Genomic DNA, 23999 nt, shown 5'->3' on the forward strand with positions numbered 1-23999 from the left:
ATTTTACGAGTACCCAAGTATTATTATCGATAAAAACAAAACAGAAAAGTAAAATTGCTATTGTACGTGATCTTATGTTGTCTATCCTAGACTGATCCAAAAATCGATAATTGAAGCATGTCAAATTTGGATTTTATTTTTACTATAAAGAACTATAGTTGTTTTATAGTTTCAATAACTTTTCAATTTATGAATATACTTTATTTTGCAAACGTAACATTCCATATTCGAAATTTACATTAGAAAAAAATAAAAACCAGATTGTTAATACTTTAAAAGGAAAACTTTTAAATAAATTTACTCACGAAAGCGAATATTAGCGATTTGTAAATATTTTTCTTCTTTCAACTTTAGATTAGAGCACTTTACTTTGGTTTTGAGACCTGTATTTTTTGGTCTGTGTTTTTGCATGATTGTTAAACAATATAAAATTCTCTATCATAAAAACAGGGAGATCGGGAGAGGGGTGAAAGATAAGTAGCGAATTATAAAGAATTGCAATTAGTGTAAATAAATATGTTAAAAAAATTAAAATGACTAATTGGAAATACTTGATGATTATTTTTAAAAAAAAGAGAGAAGATATGAAGTTTACATGGCAAAAAAATAAGGTAATCTGTCGCTTTATCGTAATTAATTATTAGTTGTCTATTTTATCACTTTTTATGTGTTGGAAAGTTTATTCGTTGAAAACAAATATTACTTAATATTATATAAGATATGTAATATCAAAATTTATAGTGACATTCCGTACATAAACAACTATTTAACAGCATAATTAATTACTTTGTTTGTCTGCAAAAATGTTAAATTATTAAATAATTATGCTAAAAAGACAGGGAACAATAAGCTGACCGTTGTGATAAGGGGGAGAAAGTAATGAATAATCTATTCTAAAAGTTTGTTCAATGTGTTTTTAGAAATATCAAGGTAGAGCTTTTGGTATTTGTGTGCTACTTGTAAAATGTATTGTTTCTGGTACTCATCTTTGGTGAGAAAGTCAGTAATTAATTTCACTCCTCTTCATTCAAAATCATCTCTTAACATGACTTCAACATGACTTCAAGAATATGGTGGCGGCAAGCTAGGTAAAGCAGCTCTCTACCCAACATGTATTCCAAAATTTTACATGCCCCTTTTAGCCTTTTCTGTGTTTGATGCAGCAGTGTCCAAACCGTTGACTTGATAGTATGGATGGTTCCTCGAGACACTTACATGTAGCCACGACTTCTTTTTCACCAGTGTTTCTGTCAGCTACAAGAATTCCTAGCATTTTTTCATTTTCACGATAAGACATCAAAATAGCGATTTGTTCTCTCTGCTCTGGCTTTAGAAGATCGGGTAAAGGTTTTCTGTCCCGATGAGCTACAACAGCTTCTTTCTCTGATATATAAATTCGTTCCAAAATCTTCTCCGTCTATTTTTTCTATTTTTGAACTTGTCAGATTCTTCCCAAGTACATTTACGGTAGCTATGAGTATTCGTGTGGCATTTGTGTCCGATAGCTTACACCAATCCAATAATAGAGTTTCATGATTAAAATCTCCCCAAGATTTTATCCTTTTGCTTTGAAATGATCTAGGAAGTTCCTTAGTTTCTTGAGAAGTACAAACGTCCATTCGCAGCTTATCTTCGATACTTTTATTGCATATGTTATCCTCTTTATCACTGTCGTCATCATCTTCATCATCAGTCTTTATGAACAAAAGAAGAGAAAGAAAAGGAATAAATTAATAATGAAAATAGTTACGTTGGTTATCTTGTTTTGTTAGTGGTTTTGTAAAAACAACAATAAAAATCAAGGAACGTAAACGAACCTAGCAAAAGATCAATATTCAAGCGAAAATACCATCTTACCTATGCCAAATAAACATTATTTTTGAGTTAAATGGTTCATTTTTGCACAATCCTTTTGTATTCTTCTTTCTTTAACTCGAGCTAACTTCAGATCAACTCCAAGCATAAAGCCTGGCCAATCTTTTTCTCTTTGTTTCAAAAGAGACTCCTTCCTTGTCTTCTTTCGATTTTACCATGGCACTTTGATGGGCGATATCAAAGATATCATCTACCTCTAAGACAAGCTATTTGATATTATTCTTCGGCTCCGGTTGTTTATTCTTATCTTTTTGAACCTTTCTCCACTCTGCGTGAAGTTTTTCTAATTTAGTAATAGCATCCTTCTCATGCTTTGTAGGAATCCGAACGTTTCCTCAAAAAAGAATTACTTCTAGTATGGTAGTTCTTGCTGAATCTCTGAGATTTAACTTCATAGTACGTAAATTGTAGAATAAAGTGACCAAAACACGATATTTAGAGGGCAATTTACAATCGGTTATCTAGTGAGTCGGATAGCCTACAATCAAAATTTTATCTTTGGTTCTGCTTCTTTTGGCGGAGGAGGAAGTCATTGTTTAAAAATCTTATTTTAATATGATAAAAAATTTTTGAAAAATTTAAAGTATACATTACAAAGACTATTGGTTTTGGAAATTAAATGTAAAAATAACAAACAAAAAGAAATAAAATAAAGGTCTCTTTAAATTTAAATTTACCTAAAAGTTATGATGTAATGATGATGAGCCTGTTATAGTTTGGTTTGACTAGAAGAAGCAATAAATGTATGTAGAATGTAAATTAATTAGAATAATATGACTTTTCGTTAAAATATATCACAAAAAAATGGCGATTTCCGGAGATACGGCCGTAAAACGTTGCTACTCAACCCAAAAAACGTGTTATTTGTAACTTTGAGCACCCATCGCACAGCGTGAAATCACGTGGTCAAGAATCAAAAAAGTTCACATTTAAAATTTCTATATTTGACTATGGAGCTTTACAAAATTCACTTTGAATAAGAAAAACCCTGTTTTTAGAAAACCATTTTTACGGTAAAGAACAAAACTTCTCCCAGACCTCTATATATATAGTTAGAACCACAGTTAAATGTAGTTTCTAATAATTACTTTCAAAAATCTCTTTTGCGGAATTTCCAAATTCACTCGTTAAATCGAAATTTATTGAAAAGCATCTTAAATTTCATCTTTGCTGGACATTTAAAATTTTGTTAAGAATTTGTTTAAGAGATATTACGTCACAATCGAATCTATGACGTGTTATCTAACTCCAGCGAAAAGTTCAGTTTCACATTTTTTTCTATTTTTAGAGATATTTATGGTTCTATGGATATGGTTCTAAAAACCAAAGTTGAAGTAGAAAAAGAAATGGAAGATTTAGAACCAATCAATGTTGATTTTCCAAATGGAAAATATGAAATCATTGATTTCTCCTTTGCTACTCCAAAATTAATGATGAGCACAAATTAATTCAATAAAAGATTCAAAGTAAAAGCAGACCCTGTTGTACTATGGTACTTGTCCTCTTCATGCAAGGATAAGGCTTTTAAAGCGCTTGCTCCATGTATCATACCGGATTAAACTAAAGATTTGCAGAGTCTGAAAGGATTAAAAGCTCTCCTACATATGAGAAAGCTCCAAATCCAAAAACGGTTTTAAAAAAGAGTTTGGATTTAAAGTTGATCATTCAAGAGCTGGAGGTGCTGGAACTAGTACGACAGGCAATGCTGGTCGAAGAGCTTTCTCTGATCCAAAGAAATCAACTAAAGTTCTAAATATACCAGAAGACCCGATTCTTCAATTCAAAAATATATTGATCGCGATTAAACTGGCAGCAAGAAATGAATACAGAAAAGTTGGATTCATATTGCGAAGAAATTTATAAATTGTTTCTCAATTTGTATTGTTCTTGGTTAATTGTTCAAGCTTCAGGGAAAAAAGTGTTTGCACATGCTACAAAAACTCTGTTGCATTCCCCCGTTCCACTAGGAGTAATGGGTGAAGAAACTGATAAGCCAAGAAATAAATTATACAGGAAGTATCGTGAACACCACGCTCGTAAAATAAGTAAGGGAGCGAATTTAAATGACATTTTTGTACGGACTAAACTATCATCTGACCATTTCATCAGCTCTATCAACTGAGAAATCCGGTTTTAACAAAAACATACGACTGCTATCGAACCTCCTGACGTAATAAAAAAGACTTTTTAATTTTCTATGATTCAGGCACAGCAAGTGAATGTGAAATCACCCCTGAAAATATTGAAATCTTTAACGGCCTCGACGAAATTGACGAAAAATTTTAAGATGACAAAAGTTTAGTTGAAAATTTTGACTCAGAATTCTGACTCAGGTTTAATAATAAGACTATTATGTTATTTTGATATTATCAGCTGTGATATTAAAGTTTTATAATAAAAATTAATACTTTTTTTATTTAGTTATTTTGGTGTTTTTTTTGATTTTCTCAAAATGTGCTTAAAGTTTCTCACAATTTATTTAGAAGCTTAGTTAGAAGGATGAAAATTTGACAAGGGCTAAGTCATCATAGCATAAATAAAAAAAATACCATAGGTTTTCGATTTTTGGCCACAAATTATGTACTGAAAGTTCCACACTGTGTATGCTCCTATCGTGCTCAAACTTTGACTATCTTAAAATCTGTATAGACTACGATTGAAAAATAACACTGTTGATAATATAGAAATTGAGATCATTTACTTAACTACTTTAGTACATGTATAACTAGAGATACAGTAAATAATACAAAATATCAACTAGTTTTGTAGCTCCCTAGAGCACAATGGTTTCATGTTCAGGGAACTACTCCACCTACTATATTGCTGTAGACTTCCAGTTTATGAATATTATAGAATTTTCTACTTTTATGTTTAACAACAGAAATATATACAGTTAAGGATAAATAACTTATACTTAAAATGAATGTAAATAAAGAAAAAAAAATACTTTGTCACGCTTTTAAAGAATTTAGTCTAGCTTGGAAAAATGATGAAAATTTGTTCGTGCCGACAACTAATTTCCTTTACCTTGGTGTAATTTGTTTAGTAATTTGTCAACGCGTGAAGTAGTTATTTTATTCTGAACAATCTTGTTAAACAAATGCTATAAAAGTTTAAACTAATACCACGTGATCAGAGTTTCTGTTTTAAAGCTGTGGCCAGCCATTTTGATAGATTTTTTTGTTGACAGTAGTGATCGACCGGAAAATATTTTGCCGGAACCGGAACCAAACCGGTAATAGATTCTAAATATTCCTAACCAGAACCGGAACCGAGAATAAATCCAAACCGGAACAGGAACCGAAACCGGAACCGAAAATAAGTAATATATTTTTAAAAAGTTAGTTCTAATTTAAACAAAAATTAATGTAGTAAAAATAACTAAAATTTTACATTTTTTTTTAAAGTTTTTCCGAAACCCAAGGCATAGAGAAGCAGTTAGACAATCCAAAAAAATCATTTAACATCTAAATTATTTTTTGGATTGTCAAAATGCACATTAATCGTTTTCCCCTGTTCGAAGTTGCGCAATAACTTTTACAATGTGCGAAAAAGATGAGCTGCAGGAGCCAAATTCATCTTTAGGAGGTTCAAAATTGTCCATTTGGATCATGACAATATGTTTAAGAAAATGAGCTGGTAAGAATCAGAATGGTGTAACTTCAGCTCAAATAATAGCGATAAAAACATTACAAGATATGAATATTAATTTAAAGTTAATTTAAACAAGAAAATTAATTAGTTTTCAAACAAAGCCAAATTTTATTAACATTAATTCTCAAGCTTAACAACTATTTTAAAAATTTTTTTAATCATTTTTATCAAAATGATCATAACGGTATTATGCTAAATAAAGCTTTATAATATATATTTTCGGTAGCATTTTGAACCGGAAATCCGGCCGGAACCGAAATCTTAAATATACCCGGAACAGGAATCGGAATTTCGGTTCCGGTCGTAATTTTGGCCGGAAACCGGATCCGAACCGAATTCCGGTCGATCACTAGTTGACAGGTGAAAATTTAGAGTTTGTCAGAAACTCGCATGGCTCGCTGATTTCTGCGGCCTCTTTGATGTAAAACAATAAGTTTGCACGTCCATCTCTTATAGGTCCATGTTTGGCTTAGAATTACGCTAAAGCAAAGTTTTCCAAAAATAATATACGCAAAACTCTGAGAAACAGAACTTAATTGTTGACCAATTTAAAATGATCATAAAGTTGCTAGTTGTTTAAAAAAGTATTTTCTGTATAGCAGTTGTATAAATAAGTTTTCATATTCGTCCATACGATGTATTATACATACATTGCATGTGGAAATATGTTCGTTTTTTCTATGAATTTTTGTGGAAAATTAAAAAGGTTCTGATGATGCTGAGCTATAAAATGGCACTTATGATTCTATTTTTCAGTAATTACATTTTACGGTGCAATTTACAATGATTGTAGATTATTTTTGTGTTGCTGCTTAGATATTATGATTGATAAATACATAAATATCTCAACATGCATTAACTTATAAAAGCTACTTCTGATGTTTACAGTTATTTTATCATTAAAATGAGTGAAGACTATATAGTGAGAGTTTTGGATTTTTCTTTTGGGCAGTTAATAGTTAATCAAGCATTCGTTGGTGATGTTGGATGTGTGGTTTGGGATGCTGCAATAGTACTTGCAAAGTTTATAGATGGGCCATATTTTAAAAAAATGCATAGTTTTAAAGATAGCTTTTTTTTGGAACTTGGAAGTGGGACTGGTCTGCTTGGTTTAACAGCTGCAGCATTAGGGTATTTCATTAGCTTTAAAAAAATTTGAGTAAACTGAAACACTGAAATAAAGATTTAGAAATATAAATTGCTATATGCTTACGCTAATATATAAAAAAAATGATTTTTTCCTATTGTCTTTTTTTTATTATTATTCTCTAGAGGGAATGTAATTTTGACAGATTTAGAGAACTTAATCCCTTTAATTCAAAAAAACATTCAGTGCAACAAAAGTGTAATAAAAGGTGAATGTTCTGCAATGGTTTTAAAGTGGTATGCATATATAGTTTTATGAGTGTGTAAGTGTGTTTTCATGATAATATGCATTTGATATATATGCATATCATAATATGCATAGTAATGGTTAACTAATGTGATGTTATGTAAAGTCAAACTATTTTTCTAAAAGTTCTAAGTTTTATCTGGGTAAATCATAAATTTTGATAGGCAGAAAACCAAAATTTTTTCAAGCAGCTTAAGAAGACTATAAGAATATTAGGGTTTTTGTGAAAAATGTTAATAATTTTTGCACAGTTGTCTCATGAATTTATTATATAAATATTGTAATATAGAATGGTATTTGAACATGCCAAAACTTGATTTTCAAATTTTTAATTTTATTTTAGGGGAAGTAACCTTAAATATCAATCTCCTCCTGATATAATTTTGGTGTCTGATTGTATCTACTATGAAGATGTAAGTAACTTGATTTTAAATACTATTGGATTCTAATTTCTTATCAAAATAAAAGTTTGAAATAACTGGTTTATAAACTGGCTTATTATTCTGTATACTAGTTTATTACATTTTTGATAAAATACACTTGATCCTGGCATTTTACTGCTATCTACTTATAATAGTTTTAAAAATACAATTAAAAGATAAAGCTTCTCTGTTTTAGTTTTGATTATTTTTGTATAGATGTATATATAACAATTTCCTGCAAATACTTGTTTAATTATTGAAAGAAATTTGCTTACTATTGCAATAAAAGAATTGTTCAAATTGCTCTTGAAAATATTAAATACACTTATATTGAGTTATTCCCAAATGTATTTCCAAAAATGCGTAAAATATTGCGTATATTTTTCCCTTATATTTAGTTTAATTGTTTTTTTAAAAGTCTTTAAGACCACATTCACGTAATGAAAACCCGCCACAAAAATCTATTTATCTGGAAACGACGCAAAACCATTGGATTTTATATTTCATGCAGTTATATTCCCTTATATTTATTTCCAAAAATATTAAATACATGTACACTTATATTGAGTTATTCCCAAATGTATTTCCAAAAATGCGTAAAATATTGCGTATATTTTTCCCTTATATTTAGTCGTTATTGTTGGTAACTACAATTCTTCAGTTCTGTTCATCAAAAACTACCATCTGCTTATCATATGAAGAGCAAAACACTAAGCATAAAATGCATAAAATATTGCTTTAGAAAAAAAATTTTTTCCTTATATTTAGTCATTATTGTTGGTAAATACAATGCTTCAGTTCTGTTCATCAAAAACTATCATCTACTTATCATATGAAGAGCGAAACACTAAACATAAAACCCAACTTGTTGAACAATTTTTTTTGGTATGTTTTTTGTTTGTTTAAAGTTGCAGCATTTGCTTGTAGTATTTTTTTAAGGGATCATTCACACATTGCATATGCGAATTAAAGGAGGCTTTAGAATAATTTTAAATGATTATTGGAGAGGGGAATGGGTGATACCTGTGATAGCAAAGTCAATTTAATATATAACACCAAAAATTTACATTAATAAACGAAAGATAGTAAAATTTAAAACTTCATTACTCTGGATGGTTTTGAACTCTCACTTCTAAAATTTTAAAAACTTTAGAGTATACCAGCATACTTGAGCGTGGAATAGTTGATTACTACATTATTTATATAATGAATGGTGCAGTGTATTGGCTACAGAAAATTTTTGGTTGATTTTGGCTAGTGGAATCTAAATATATTTAAATAATAGCTACAAGCTCTTGCAAAATTGTAACTAAATAATGGCTACAAGCCCCTGCAAAAAGTTGGCATGTGAGGTAAATTTTTATAACTTTTGTTTATTTACAATTACAAGTAAATTTGTTATTTATAAAAATAAACAAACAGTTTAAATTATACAGAATTTCAAATTTCAAATTAAAATTTATGATTGTATTAAAATCTTCAGTGCAAACTTTATAAAAAAATAACAATCTCATTGGTAGGCATACTTATAGATATTAACATGACTATGATAGGTATCCAACAAGCAACTTGGGTGGACCAAGTGGGTGTATGAATTTTATTTTTCTTGTTTTTCCTCTTTTTCTTTAACTAATCTGACCTCCAAATAACTGCAATTTTTTCCACCAAAATGAATCATACTTTACAAAATATTCATAATTCTGCATTTGCTCAAAATTTTTTACATTCTATTTTTATATTCTTTGTAATATTAAAGGAATTGGTTCAATATCATCTCTGGAGGCAAGGAGAGGAGGTTAGATATGATGTTTGTTTTTTTTTAAACCAGGCATGTGGTAGTGAAACCATCATAATAGTAAGCCAGTGTTTAGCTGTGTTTTTTCCCTGAACAAAACTTTTATTTTGCACAACTTGGAGAGGATGTCTATTTGCAAAAAAATATTCCAACATAAGTCTAAACTCACTATACAAAGCTTTACACCAATTATCTGATTCTCATTTAGAAACATGATCATAGTTTTCTTGAAAGTCACAAAGCATAATGCTATCTTTTTCTTTTATGTTAGCTTTTAAATATTCAAGATACTTAGTCTGACATTTGAAGATAAAGTGTGTTAATAAAACAAACTCAATATTTTTAATGTGAATATTTATTATAATTGAAATATTTACATACGTACATACACACATACATGCATACACACATACATGCATACACACATACATACATACATACATACATACATACATACATACATACATACATACATACATACATACATACATACATACATACATACATACATACATACATACATACATACATACATACATACATACATACATACATACATGCATACATACATACATACATACATAGATACATACATACATACATACATACATACATACATACATACATACATACATACATACATACATACATACATACATACATACATACATACATACATACATACATACATAAAGTAAAGTTTAATTTAAAAGGTAAGTTAAAAAAAAAATTAAAACAAAGGACATAGGGTTGCATGTCTTGTTGGAAATGCTGTTTGTAATATAGGAGAAGGGTTTTGACAGGGGAGGGTGTGAAGTTAGAAATAATGGAAAAAGTAGTTAGCTAATATGTGAACGATCCCTTATTTTATTAATTGGAGTAAAATTAAATACCAACATTAACGTTTTTAGCATGAAATATTTATAATATAAAATATCAATGAAAACGTGCATGACTTAATTTTCTTTTATTTGGCTATTTCCACACAAGCATGAGACTGCGTAGAGAATTGGATTAAGTAATCTCGCTTATTTTTTTTAGCTTGCTGATCAGTACTTTTTGTATGAAGAAGTTCCTCATGATATGCAGGATGAAATGTTTCATAGCGAAGATATTCATATATTTAAGTTATCAATGAAATCAAAGATTATCAAAGCCTCATGAGATGGATTACTATTCATCGTCAGAGTTTCAATCTTCAATTTCATTTTCAAACTTCTGTTTGTGGTTGCCAAAGGAAACAGTTTTATGCCTGTTTTAGCCAAGACATTTTTACAGGAACTTATATTGTAGTATTTATTAAAGCAAATGTGCTTGTGAAAAGTGGTGATAATATTCGTGAAAGATGCGACGTTAGATTGATAGATATTAATCTGAAATTATATGTTAGCTGTTCGTATAGAAAAAGCCTGTTGTTTTTTAAAGGAAAACTATTTATCAATTTTCATTATGTTTTGCTTCCGGATTTTTTTAAAATTACAAAAAAATTAAATTTGCAAGTTAAGTAAAATAAGGCAGTTGTGTTTTACGGCGTTTACATTCGCTTAAAATTATTTATTAGATTAGGATTTTTTTAGACATTTTAACTTAATACGGTTTCATTCTGGTGGCGAGTATTTTGTTGGTATTGGAGTGACATTTTTAAAAATTGATTTGTTTGTTCGGCCAGTTAAAAAAAGAAAAATTTTTCTTGTTTATTTTTTGGTTTATCTATACATTAAATAAATCAATGTATGCGAATGATGCGAGGAAAAAAAAACAAAATTAAACATTTTTTTCAGAATGTAACTCGGGTTTTAGGGTCTGAAAATCAAGCTGAAAAAAAAGAAAAAGATCTAAGATTTTTTGCGTATAGGTGTTTGCTAAAGCTTCAGGGGCGGATTGGTCTATAGGGACGCCGGGACTTGTCCCGCTGGGCCGATAGTCCAACATGTTTTTTGGGGCGATCTACGTAAAGATATTGCAGAATAGTAAAACGTGGAGATAACTGACTCAGTGATTTGATTACATATATTATTCAATTATATATCTTATGTAAGGTAAGAGATAGATGTTTCTACCTATAAATAGGCCACAAATATACTCAAAAATGTCTTAAAGCTGTAGATATCCTTTCGTTTTCTAAAAATATTGATATACCAATATGTCAATAAAAATAAAAGAAGCAATTTTAGTTTCATATGATGCACCAATTGCATAAATAAATTGGAGAATGTCATCGATTGGCTGTCATATTATATAAATGTATTATGTGAACTATATAATTATATAAATAAATAAAACATTAGTGTTTTAAGTCTCATGATTGCAAAATTTTTAATTTATTACATTATCGAAATAAAAAGTCAAAAAAAAAAAAAATCAGAAAACTGGTCCCGGGCCACTTTGTGTTCCCAATCCCCCAGGCTGACTTCTACCTATGTAAAAAAATAGTTATGGTAAGAAAAAATTCATATCCAAAGTAACGGATGAGTTGAACTTCCGCCAACCGGTAAAAAATGCTCAAGGAATAAAAAATGTCATATTCGAACGCATGACTTGACTTAATAAGATTTCTGGATATTCATGTTGTCAAGTTCAAAATGAAAAAACTGCAAAAGGTCTTTTTTTTTTGTGGCGGCTCGCCTTAAAAGGTTAAAAAAAAGTCCACATCATCGCTTCAATGGTTTTGGAGGATTTTATTAAAATCAGTTTTCTTTTTTTTTGTTTTGTTTTTATCATACAAAATGCTTTGTGAAAAAAAAACAATTACTTATTTAATTTATAAACGTTAACTCGAATGAATAATTCATTTATAATGAATGTTTTATTGGAAATGTTAAAGTATTGGTGCTCAAACCGACAATCGCTCTTTGTTCAAATTCTTCTTTGAATACCTGAAGTAGAAACAAAAAAAACCAAAAAAAAAAAAGTATTTGCTAAAAGCGTGAGCTGACAGGGTTCATTGCGCGATACAAATTTTCAATTATTTATAATTTTACCTTCAAACCTCCGGTAATAAAAGGTTTTGGCTATTTTCTCAATTATTCTCACTGCTAAAAGCATTTATTAAGCTGATATGGTTTATAATGGACCGTCGAGAGGCGTCTCACATTTTTTTTTTTTTTTTTTTTTAGTTTAACGCTTATAAGCATATCTAGGCTCACATTTTGTTAAAAAGTAAGCATACGAAAAACCCTTTTCTGCTTTTTTTCACTTACACGTGATAATAATTTACATGAAGTCAGGTTATTAGCAAATAAAACCAGTTATTTTTTAGTCAGACTGTAATCGGTGAATACTTTTTATTTTATGTAGTTAAATATTTTTATTATAAGAACTATTATCATTTATCATTCTTATCAATCAAATTATTAGATTTTTTTTTCTTTACTTTGCGCATATTTCTTCTTTTTAATCTCAACTAGAGCGACATGGTAAAAGGTATTTTACCCCGGATAAAAACTAATCGCCTTGCGTCTACCCTCCCCGCCTCCCAATTTAAACAAAACAAAAATATCTAACCGACGCTTTTGGTGAAAAATTTCGAATTGACATACTGCCATGGAAACGCAAATATTTTGATAGGTTTCTTTTTCCAAAATAGTTTACAATTTTTGTTTTATTAATGAGAATTTAATATTTAAAAGTATTTAGAGCTGTTCCCACGGCTGCTGCTTCTTCTCCGTTGTGCTATGAATCTCCAGAGAAAACTTATTTCTTTCGCACAAGGCAGTGAAAGCAAGCTGCAACTGTTTTAGTCATTCATAATTAAACTTAAATCTCATTGGATAACTTATCTTCCAATATTTTTTCCTCCAATCAGATTCAAGTGTTTCATTTCAAAAGCATAAAAGCTTTTTTTTCTCGTTACCCTTTTCAGTCTTTTAAGGCGTATCGGAGAAAACTAGCGTTTCGTTGCTTCGCAAAGTTTACTTCAAATTTTTTTAATTGCAAGATTTTAAACTTCAATTGCTAGTTTGAATAAAAAATCCAAAATGGTAAATTATTACTGTTATACTCGATTATGTTTAGTTTTTTAATAGAATTTCATGACTTTTATTGATCTTGCCGCAAACGTTTAAAAACTCTTGTTTAGCGTGAATGCATATCAGTTCATCTTGGACAAGCTGGTTGCCAAATAGGTAACGCATGCTGGGAGCTATATTGTCTAGAGCATGGTATTCAACCTGATGGCCAAATGCCAAGTGACAAATCCATCGGGGGTGGGGATGATTCATTCAACACGTTTTTCAGTGAAACTGGTGCTGGTAAACACGTGCCAAGAGCAGTGTTTGTTGACTTGGAACCAACTGTAGTTGGTAAATAATTTTTTTTTAATTTTTGATAAATAGCAAAACAAATCAAGTCTCAAATTTTTATTCGAGATTTTTCTTTTAGTTTAAACGAAAAAGAGAAAGAATAAAAAATATATATAAAAAGTCATTTTTGTTAACTCTAAGTTACTTTAATTTGAAAAGCCTTTCTTTTCTTTTCTTTCCTTTTCTTTTTTTATCTGCTGAACACGTGGTTAGGGTGTGGTATTTTTTTAAACAGAAGTTTTAAGTTAGCTTTACGGTTTTGTGACGACCGCAATAAATTACATATTTTATAGCATATTTAACTCTTAAAATCCCTTTACTTATGCAACAAAGTAAGATGCGACGTAAAATAATTACGCATTTTTTGGTCACTGGAAAAAACATTTTATTCAAACTTTTTGCTTTTTCTCATGTATCTTGAAAACTAAAATATATTTATCAACTTAGATGAAATCCGTACTGGAACTTAATTTATCTTCTAATATCTTTTCCTCCAATCAGATTCAGGCGTTTCATTTCTAAAGCATGAAAGCTGCTATTTACTGTAATAGCTATTTTAGTAAAATTTAGAATGAAGTTGTGTTTTATATTAAACTATGGTACTAATATTAATTTTAAGATGAAATCCGTACTGGAACATACCGTCAACTGTTTCATCCTGAGCAACTAGTCACCGGCAAAGAAGATGCTGCTAACAACTATGCTAGAGGTCATTACACTGTCGGTAAAGAGCTGATTGACCAAGTGTTGGATCGCATTCGAAAACTTGCTGATCAATGCACAGGTCTTCAAGGATTTTTGATCTTTCATTCGTTTGGTGGAGGAACAGGATCTGGGTTTACTTCCTTACTCATGGAACGACTGTCTGTTGACTATGGCAAGAAATCTAAGCTGGAGTTTGCAGTTTACCCTGCTCCCCAAGTATCTACAGCTGTAGTTGAGCCTTACAACTCTGTTCTAACTACACATACCACTCTGGAACACTCTGACTGTGCTTTTATGGTTGACAACGAAGCTCTCTATGACATCTGCAGACGCAATTTGGACATTGAGCGACCAACCTACACCAACTTAAACAGGTTGATTGGTCAAATCGTATCATCTATTACTGCTTCCTTGAGATTTGATGGTGCTTTGAATGTAGACTTAACTGAGTTCCAAACTAACTTGGTGCCATATCCTCGTATCCATTTCCCTCTAGCCACCTATGCGCCAGTCATCTCTGCTGAAAAAGCCTATCATGAGCAACTCACTGTTGCAGAAATAACCAATGCTTGTTTTGAACCTGTCAATCAAATGGTGAAATGCGACCCTCGTCACGGAAAATACATGGCTTGCTGTCTTTTGTATCGTGGTGATGTTGTTCCCAAAGATGTTAATGCCGCTATTGCTACAATCAAAACAAAGCGTACAATTCAGTTTGTTGACTGGTGTCCTACCGGTTTTAAAGTTGGAATTAACTATCAACCACCAACTGTTGTACCAGGTGGTGATCTTGCTAGGGTTCAACGTGCCGTCTGTATGTTGAGCAATACTACTGCCATTGCAGAGGCATGGGCACGACTTGACCATAAGTTTGATCTAATGTATGCCAAGCGTGCTTTTGTTCATTGGTATGTTGGAGAGGGTATGGAGGAAGGAGAGTTCTCTGAAGCTCGTGAGGATTTAGCTGCCTTGGAGAAAGATTATGAAGAAGTCGGAGTTGACTCTGTAGAAGGTGAAGGTGAAGAAGAAGGAGGAGACGAGTATTGAAAGAAGAAGATGAGTATTGATAGTGTAATGATTATTTGAAAAGTCATCTATTTAAATTTGTCTTTTTTATTGTTGAATCTTTTGGATTAGATAATTTGTTTTAAAATGTTACTCTTATCTACTTTAAATTCGAAGCTACACAAAGTGCTTCATTCTATCCAAGTTAAAATTTAACATGGGTGTGTTTTTATCAACTACAAGGAATGTTCAATGGAATCCCAGGAAAAATTAAGCTTTCCACTCTTTTTTTTTATGGCCACAAAATACAATGGCTTTTAAAAATATAAAGTCACTTAGATTTTTTAATAGTTGTTTAAATTTATTTCATACTTTTTAAAAAAGTAGAAAAAAAAAAAAAGGAGAGAGATTTTTTTTTAAAATTTATGTTTGGAATACCTTGTGTAACCAAAATAAAAAAAAAAAAAATTTAAATATCATTTTAGTAACAAAATCAATTAAAAAAGAGAATCAGGTCAAAAAAAACTATAAAAAAAAAAAAACATCAAAAATATAAGATCAAGCTTTAATTCAGTATTTTGCATGATCACCACGAGCTTTTACGCAGGCTAGAATAAGTTTTCGCATAGATTCTGATGCATTTATAATTCTTTGGAACTTCGTTCCAAATTTTTTCCATTGCAAGTTTTAATTGCGCAAACTTTTCCTCGTTCTCTCTTGATAATTTCTTGTAAATGAACAAATATTTTTAACGAGGTTTATATCTGGTGATTCTGTGAGGGTAGAAGATTCTGTGAGGGTAGAAAAGTAACATGTTGCCCTTGAAACCACTCTTTTACCAAGTTAGCAGTATATGCCGTTGCGCCGTTCTGTTGGAAAATCCTTCCAACAATATACGCCTTCCAAAAAATGATCAAGCAGTAGATAAAAGCTTATTTTCCAAAGTCTCTTTGTAATTTTACTGGTTGGTTCTCCATGTATAAATATTTTGAAATCCTATCCCCTTATAAGAAATACATCCCCATATACCTATCGAGCCGGAACCACCTTGTACTCTTGATACACAAAATCTTTTCTAATTTCTCTGAAGCTAATATTTAAACGAATTAATCTTAATTTACGATTAACCACCTCAAAATTTGATTCATCACTAAAAATCAGCCTTCGACCAATCTTCTATGACCATTGAAGTCTTTCCACACACCACGCCATACCACACCACACCACATATCTTTTAATCCTACCTGTCACCCTTAAAAGCGGTTTTCTGGCAGCAGCATAACAATCAATACCTTTTTTATAAAGACACCATCTAACTGTGCTATAACTAACACTAACGTAACCAGCCTTTGCCTTTACTAAAAGCTGACAGGTCTCGGTAGCTAGTTTTAGAATCTTCTCTTACCCTTCGATACAATAAGCTTCGATCCCTAGAATTAAGTTTTGATGCCCTGCCCTACTAAGTACTTAATTGTCGCTAAAAAATCTAAATGATCTTATATTTTTGCAAGTCACTGTAAATACCATAAACTAAGATCTTTTTAGACGATCTTTTTTTTGTGCTTTCAATAGTAATGCATTGTTTCTTATTTTCGTTTTTAGAGAATACAAGTCCATTTAGTCAGTTCTAATCAATCAGACTTTCAAGCTATTCAACAAATTAAGAAGCATTTAGTGCAGCTTTTATTGATATAAACTTGAAAAAGTAATAAATTAATAAAGCTGCTATGAAAATATGGATTAGCTTATAACTTTTCAACTGTTCTAGAATTTTCTTTATTTTGAGTATCATGTTTAATACCAAGAAATTTGCATATGCGTTTATTTTAAAATTTATTGACAAACTAATTACATTAAAACTAACATACATATTGGTAATATGAGTTGGGATAATTAAATCCTCCTCTCCTTCTCAATCCTTCTCATCCAACACTTGCTTAATAGGATTAATGTTATAGTTTTGTGGTGATTTATATTTGCAATACAATTTTTTCCTGCATACTTATTAAATAAGTTTTAACAACAAGAGGCTTACAAAAACTAACATTTTATATCCTGAACCCTGTATTATAAAACACATTTCTCATGTAGTTGACTGATGTTCGTGAGTCACGAAGAATTGTTACAAAAATAATGCGCTCAAGTATCACAGGCATTTGTCCGTACTAGGGAATATCATCGGGTCCCGTTCGGCCGCCGAACGAGTAATTTCAAAATATTTTTCGGATCCCGAATCCTTTTGGGTATAGACCCGTTAATTTCCCGATAGTCCAATAACCCGAAACAATGATCGAACGGGTTATCGAGCAACGACAGCTAGGCAATCGAAACAGATAAATTATGGGATACCCGTTTGAGTGTTGAATTGTTTAATACCCGAACCCGTTCGGTTTTTGGCTTTATCATCGTTAGGATCCCGAAAAATTGTAAAAGATTTTTAAAAATTGCAAAAAACACAAAAATCGCTTATAGTCTCAAAAATTAGCTACGAGTTGTTGCTTTCGGTAATTTTAGCATTAAACTAAAAATTTAAAAAAGGTACTAAACTAAACTCATTTAAGCTAGGAGTAAATTAAAGAAAAATTTGATTAATGATGCAAAAATAAATGCAGTTTTGGTACCAAAAGTTAACTAAAACATTAGTTGCCTTAGCCATCATAGAAATAAAACACTGGCAAATATAGCATTTTCACCTTTGAATTTTTACACTGATTAAAAAGTAAACATTTAAAATTTGGAGATGTACTGTTTGTTTTCATGAATTTCTTAGCATGAAATAAGTTGAGAGAAATTTGAAACAATGTTTAAAAAATCACTTTTGACAAATTCTTTGTCTTCTTCAATGGCATATATGTCCATAACGTTAAGTACATCAATAGGAGCTTCCTAGATGTCATTATCCGGCTCCTCATTTAGATTTGATTAAGAGCTTTTGGTTTCTGACCCGTTTTAATTAGCACGTCTAATGGTGGATTGGGAACTTGCACATAAGTAGACTACAGTCAGTGGATCTTTGACTAATAATTTTTTAAAATGATTATTCACTCACTCTTGTAACAAGGATCCAAGTAGTTGGTAGCTAGGTAGACAACTTGTCTGGAATTCTTTACAACTTTAAACAATCCTTGAAGGCAATAGCACCCTGTATAAAATTTACAGGCACTAAACAAAGAAATTAAACTAATTGGCAATATATTACCTGGTTTTTCGGCTTCGCTTTCATGGGGAAGCAGATCATCTCGCTCTGAAGATATTTTTGAATTTTCTTTTTCACGTTCACTTCTTTCTTCGTTTTCAGTTTCAACATCGTCAAGGCAATGTGATGACTGAGCACTTAAATGCCTAGCAAATATTTTCGAAATGTTTTACGCTCGTCCGATTTTTATTTCAAAGTTTTAAAATTGCAACCTTTCTAACATCATTTCAAGAAACTGAAAAGGAAACAATTCTGAAAATACGCAATAATGCTTTACGATCGCTTTTGCTGGTTTTTGCTTACGTTGAATTTTTCGTAACAACCAATCATTTAAAATTAAGGGTGATATACAGTAATTTTGCTAACCGGATTGCGTGAATAGCATGGGGAAATATATCAATTTTTGTTTAACTGCCAAAAGGCTAGGTGAAAATGTAATTATTGCGATAATTACGGTTGTATTCCACTTAGATAATTTTTTTAGAAATATCAATTGTTTTTTAACAAAATGAACCTTTTTCATAGAATACCCAACAGCACCGTTCGGGAATTATTTTTTTATAGGGTTCGAGGACCCTACAAAAAATAGGCAAAAATAAGTCCTTTCTTTGTTGTTATAGGTAAAAATATGTTCTTTCTTGTTATAGGAGACTGAGAACTGATATTAGTACCATTGGGTAGGTTTCTTTTTGTATTAGAACGATAAGATGATCATTTAAATGTTGATTATATTTTATAAGATTGACAACAACAGAAGTGAACCCGTAATTAAGGAAATGAAAGGAACCTTGCTCAAATGTTACCTAAGTCTAGATGATTATCGAGATCAAGTGTATGACGGGGCTCGCAACATGATAGAAGTTAAGGTCCAGAATTGAGGCTGTAATCAAGGTCAATGGTGTACTCATTAAACTTTATATTTGAAATTCATGTAAAAATGACACGAAATAAATAACAGCCGAAAGAACTTTCTTGTTTACATATTTTTACGACCTATCATTTTCAAAAATTAGTGCGAATTTTAAGGGACCATACTGCGTCGCACAGGCCACTGGACGTGCCTGGGCTCGCAGACTACCCGTTCATTAGTATTGTCAATTGTATTACTTAATCAATTTATTCACATAAGTCTTTTCTGCAATTTAAAACAAGTAATAGCTTAGCTAAAGTTGCAATTACGTTTGACACGCAAACCAACTCGTCTTTTTTTTAATGACAATACGCAATGTGGATCTAAATAAAAATGCCAGAAGATCCTCTTGCATAAAGATTTTTGAAGAGAAATATTATTGAAGAGGTTGTTATGTCTACAAAATGTGTATTCACATAGTAGAGAAAAATATTTGTTAAATATCAGATTTGCCACACCTCAAATCTTTTTGAAAAATCTCTTTTTTGCATTCTCAACAGATATATGAAGTTTAGTAACAAGAAACGACTTTTAGTTGTGTAACTTTAACTAAAAAATTGAGAAAAAAAAAGTAACGAGAAAAAATTGAAATTGCAGAGATTTTTTCCAGAATAGCTACCGCATTACAATTCCATAATCCCGCTGTACTATCCCAAGTTGACATTCAAAAAGAAAATCCTTTACTGTAGCCCAAAACTGTTTTGGTTTGTAGGTATTATTTACAACACCAACGATTTTGGTGCACCTTGTTTTCTTAAAATGATATTCGGCCTACTTGCACATTTTTACAATTTTCATACATTAACTGTTTGTATAAAACTTATTATTTTGCAGTCATATGCCTCATTAAAATATTATTAAGTTTTTCAAGTTTTTTAACATCTTGTGCTTGTTCAGTTCTGTATTTTAAAATCTAGAGAAACAAAAAAAATGTATATATATATTTATAGACATACATAAACATGTGTGTATATATATTTTATATACATATATATGCATATGCATATGTAAAACTATTGCATGTATGTATTAATAATGTAATTTCAAAAATATATAAATATAATTATTATACATACCACAACATCATCTGTCATCTTTACAACTAATTTTCCTTCACAATTTCGATATTTTATAGTGAATCGAGTCTAAAAAAAAAAAAAATTTCATAAGCACTGTATATACCAGTGCAAAAGTGCAGAATTTATCTATATGTAAATATGTTTTTTCTAAATAAATTTTAAGAGAACTATTATAATAATCATTTAGCTTCAACACTAGTTTATCTTGATGTCCAAATATCAAAACAAGCTGTTTAAAATGTACTGAAAAAAAGTAGTTATCACAGTAGTTAAATTTTAGTTATAGAATCATGCTAAACATCATATAAATAAACCACAATAATTTTGGAATAAAGTTGGTTAGATGAAATCAAGTAAGAAGTATATTTTTCAACATCTTATACAGCCCTTAAACTGAAAATTTTTACAGCAACAGTAAAATATAGAGGGAGTATTGTGATGATATATATTCTCGCTTCATATGAAAAAAAGTTTTTATCAATTGAAAAAAGAACCAACAAGTCTACAAAATCAACCTGAAATAAATTCTATTAAGCGCAATTGAACATTTAATCCTATCTAGTTTTCCAGCATGATAATGACCCAAAGCACACTACATGAAATATTAAGCAATTTTTGCTAGAAAACATTAAAGAAGTTCTTGATCGGCTGGCTCAATTCTCCAAATTTTAATCCAGTTGTATTTATCTGTGAGATCAAAAAATTAGAGACAATATAGTAACATAGAGATTGCAGGAAGTCAATCAAAATATTTATGGTTTCTGTGATTTTTAACAATAAAGAGTCAGTTGGCTGAATTCATTTTTGCATCTAACTGATGGACTGAAATGTGATAGACAACTTGATAAACAAATGAAAAAATAAATAAACAAAAATCTGTGCTTTTTATTTTAAAGAATAAGAAAAAAAAAAAAATTTTATAAATGACTAAAAATATTTTTACTGCTTATAATGATCTGAAAAGCATGTTTAAATAGTTATCAACACTTATTGCAAACTTTATGAGAAAAACACAGACTATATTCTACAAATACCAGCTGGATTTCAAAAGAATTTTAAAAATATTTTATCATTTAGCAAACATTTTATTAGAGGCAAAAAACTGGTTAACATATATTTAAAAAAAAAAATTTTAGCATAGTTTCATTTACTTTGTTCATTTGAAAACAATAGGTAATACATATAAAAACAGCTTAAACTAACTAAAGATATGTAAGAAGAAACGTAGACGCATTTTAAATTTCAATCAGAGATATGGAAATTGAAACAAATTTTATTGGTATGTATATTACATTTGGAAAAAAATATTATTAGATATGAAACCAAAAGTAGAAGTCGCATCAATAAATTTAAAAAAACAGTAAAGTTTTTTAGGAAGTTCAACTAAGTTATGACTAAACAGTCCCATGAAAATTAAATTAGATACATTAATACTAGTCTTCACACTTCAGAAAAGAGGCTTACAACAAAACGAAGCGTATGTATCTTAACTTGGCGTTGAAATACAGAAACCTAGCGTCAAACAGCTATGTATAACTATTTATAAAGTGGTATACTTTTTTAGGATTAGCTAGGTGCAACTGTTCAGCAGCTTTTGCAAACTCGTCCCATGTCTCAATGTAAACCATATTTTTTAATGTTTGAACCAGATTAAATATTATGCCTCAGTTTTTCTAAATCAGTCTCGTCTAGATATATTACGAATATTCCAAATCACACTGACTTTAATTGATCAGATGGCTACGTTGTGTTGGAAAAACCGGTATACGAGTGGCAAAAGTTTAAGAATTTCCGACCGTTACGGAATATTTTTAAGTTGTTTTGATTTGCTCGTTATCAACTTAAACAAGCATAATTTTATAGACGCTAAAATTATTTAGTTAACGCTGTTTTATTTCTTGTTATAATCAACTCGGTTGTTAGAAAAGTTAAAATCAAAGTTTTTTAAGGGATTATTACAGCAAATTTGCTAAGTTTTTATCTTGCTTCCTTCATTTGCAGTCAAAGTTTTACAAAAATTGTCACTCAAAAAAGTTCGAACAAATGAAAAAAAAAATCAGTTTTTTAACATTTCGAAATTTTTCTTAGTAACAAAGCTAAAACAATATTTAATCAATGTGACCACCATCAGCTAAGATTACAGCTTCAATCCTGGACCAGTCTCAAAAATCTCAAAATGACAGTACAAATTTAATGGGATTTTTACTGTCATTTAGTTTTTAATGTTTTTTAAATTTCCTAGACTTAAAAGAACTAGGTTTTTAACTGTTAATTACTAAATCAAACTAGATTCCAGATGGTTCTCAAAAAACTTAGAATATCATTTAATTTATTATGCCTCAAACTGAATGAGTAAGTCATTCTTTTTGTTTTTACTCCAAATTTACTGTTTACTTGGTTACTTAGTAACTGTATATTTGGTGATCAACTCCCATAGATGAAGCACAATTATCTCCGCGTCAGTTGCTCATGTCACATCTTCAAGCTCTTTAGTTTCAAAAACATGCGTTTTAATTACCAGACTTGATTACTCAGTTATTTCCTCGAGTATTTCGTTTTAATTACCAGACTTGATTACCCAGTTATTTCCTCGAGTATTTCGTTACACGTGAGACCAACAACTTTATTTCTAATTGAATTTTTTTTTTTTTGTTCATGTTAAAACAGGCCATGATTCTCAAAATTACTAGATTTTTAGATTTCGGAGAGAAACTATTACAACTAGAAAAGTTGGAAATTTTGTACATTCAATTCCGAGTGGTTCCAGAGATATTGTTTGTTAAAGTTTACTATTTTTGCAGTCTCGACCCCCCCCCCCCCTCTCGTTGTAAGAGATAAGTTTGTGGTTTTTTTCAATAATTTTATTAACAATTTCTATGCTGAGCTGAAATTTGGTATCTAACTGAATTTTAGGTTAAGGATTTTAAGGTAAGAAATGAAAAATTTTTTTATTAGTCCAAAAAAAAAAGCATTAACGTTCCGAGCACAAGTCAATATTAAAAGTAAATACTTCCTCGCATTAAAGAGTTTTATTAATGCATTAAGCAGAATTGGTACACACCAGTCCAAAATTGGAAATAATTACATTGACGCTTCCCGAAAAAACCCTTTAGAGAGACTAATCTACATATATTCCTGATTAGAAAAATCAACAAATTGAAATCCTTCATGACCGTCCGAGCAAGAAACTTCAATTTGAAAAATATGCTTTTGTTAAAAAAATGAGCAAACTTATTTTTCAAATATTTTGTAAAATAAAGTATTTATGACACATCCCTAATAAAATATTGACATCTTTATACAAATTACGGAAAAGTGCATTGCAATTAGCATTAATGTTTTGATTCTCTTGATGCACAGTGCAAAAAATGCCAATCTTAAGAAAAAATCATGAAGACTGTCAGATTGTTTCCTCTGTATGAAGAAATGTTCTAGAGAGCTAACAAATTTTCTAATAGACCAAGTAAAGAGTCTGATTCCTTATGATATTGACTTTTCTGACAAACGAGTCTTACTTGGAATGTATGATTCTTGCAGACTGCTCTGAGAAAAAAGAAAAATGGTGAGAAAAAATGGCTCTGTCCCTTCATTTTTTTATTTCTCAACTGTAATGCCTAGGTCAAAGACAAGAGGGCAGCACTGTGACTGCCTCATCTGTAAAATT

The 23999-nt window shown here is 30.4% G+C and overlaps 3 protein-coding genes across 14 annotated transcripts; 2 read left to right on the forward strand and 1 right to left on the reverse strand.

Moving 5' to 3' along the window:
- The first annotated feature begins 5957 nt into the window (after nucleotides 1-5957).
- LOC145189550 (protein N-lysine methyltransferase METTL21D-like) lies at nucleotides 5958-10580 on the forward strand. Of its 12 annotated transcripts, XR_016452601.1 has the most exons (8): nucleotides 5971-6660; nucleotides 6802-6912; nucleotides 7266-7335; nucleotides 8113-8229; nucleotides 8498-8696; nucleotides 8898-8932; nucleotides 9101-9139; nucleotides 10181-10580. XR_016452601.1 is itself a non-coding variant. In XM_090087869.1 (5 exons), the coding sequence occupies exons 1-5, from the start codon at nucleotides 6434-6436 to the stop codon at nucleotides 10301-10303; spliced, it is 648 nt and encodes a 215-aa protein (XP_089943995.1). In that variant the 5' UTR covers nucleotides 5964-6433; the 3' UTR covers nucleotides 10304-10580. The 12 variants fall into 12 exon arrangements, 7 of the variants coding, with proteins under 7 accessions (XP_089943997.1, XP_089943995.1, XP_089943998.1 ...); XR_016452602.1 differs by lacking the exons at nucleotides 8498-8696; nucleotides 8898-8932; nucleotides 9101-9139 and having other exon boundaries at nucleotides 5960-6660; nucleotides 7976-8229; XM_090087869.1 differs by lacking the exons at nucleotides 8498-8696; nucleotides 8898-8932; nucleotides 9101-9139 and having other exon boundaries at nucleotides 5964-6660.
- Nucleotides 10581-12958: 2378 nt separating this feature from the next.
- On the forward strand, nucleotides 12959-15248 carry LOC145189437 (tubulin alpha-2/alpha-4 chain-like). The gene is made up of 3 exons (XM_080066072.2): nucleotides 12959-13119; nucleotides 13218-13440; nucleotides 14060-15248. Exons 1-3 carry the CDS (start codon nucleotides 13117-13119, stop codon nucleotides 15190-15192), a joined length of 1359 nt encoding a protein of 452 aa, XP_079922198.2. The 5' UTR covers nucleotides 12959-13116; the 3' UTR covers nucleotides 15193-15248.
- Nucleotides 15249-19841: 4593 nt separating this feature from the next.
- On the reverse strand, nucleotides 19842-22104 carry LOC149887982 (signal recognition particle 9 kDa protein-like). Its single transcript, XM_090087833.1, has 3 exons — nucleotides 21892-22104; nucleotides 20333-20401; nucleotides 19842-20169 (listed from the first exon to the last, which is right to left on the reverse strand). The coding sequence occupies exons 1-3, from the start codon at nucleotides 21961-21963 to the stop codon at nucleotides 20080-20082; spliced, it is 231 nt and encodes a 76-aa protein (XP_089943959.1). The 5' UTR covers nucleotides 21964-22104; the 3' UTR covers nucleotides 19842-20079.
- Between the last annotated feature and the right edge of the window lie 1895 nt (nucleotides 22105-23999).

The sequence above is a fragment of the Hydra viridissima genome, unplaced genomic scaffold (assembly GCF_058129835.1).
Source record: "Hydra viridissima isolate aposymbiotic clone 2 unplaced genomic scaffold, HvirCarnegie_v1 scaffold_5, whole genome shotgun sequence".
NCBI lineage: Eukaryota > Metazoa > Cnidaria > Hydrozoa > Anthoathecata > Hydridae > Hydra > Hydra viridissima.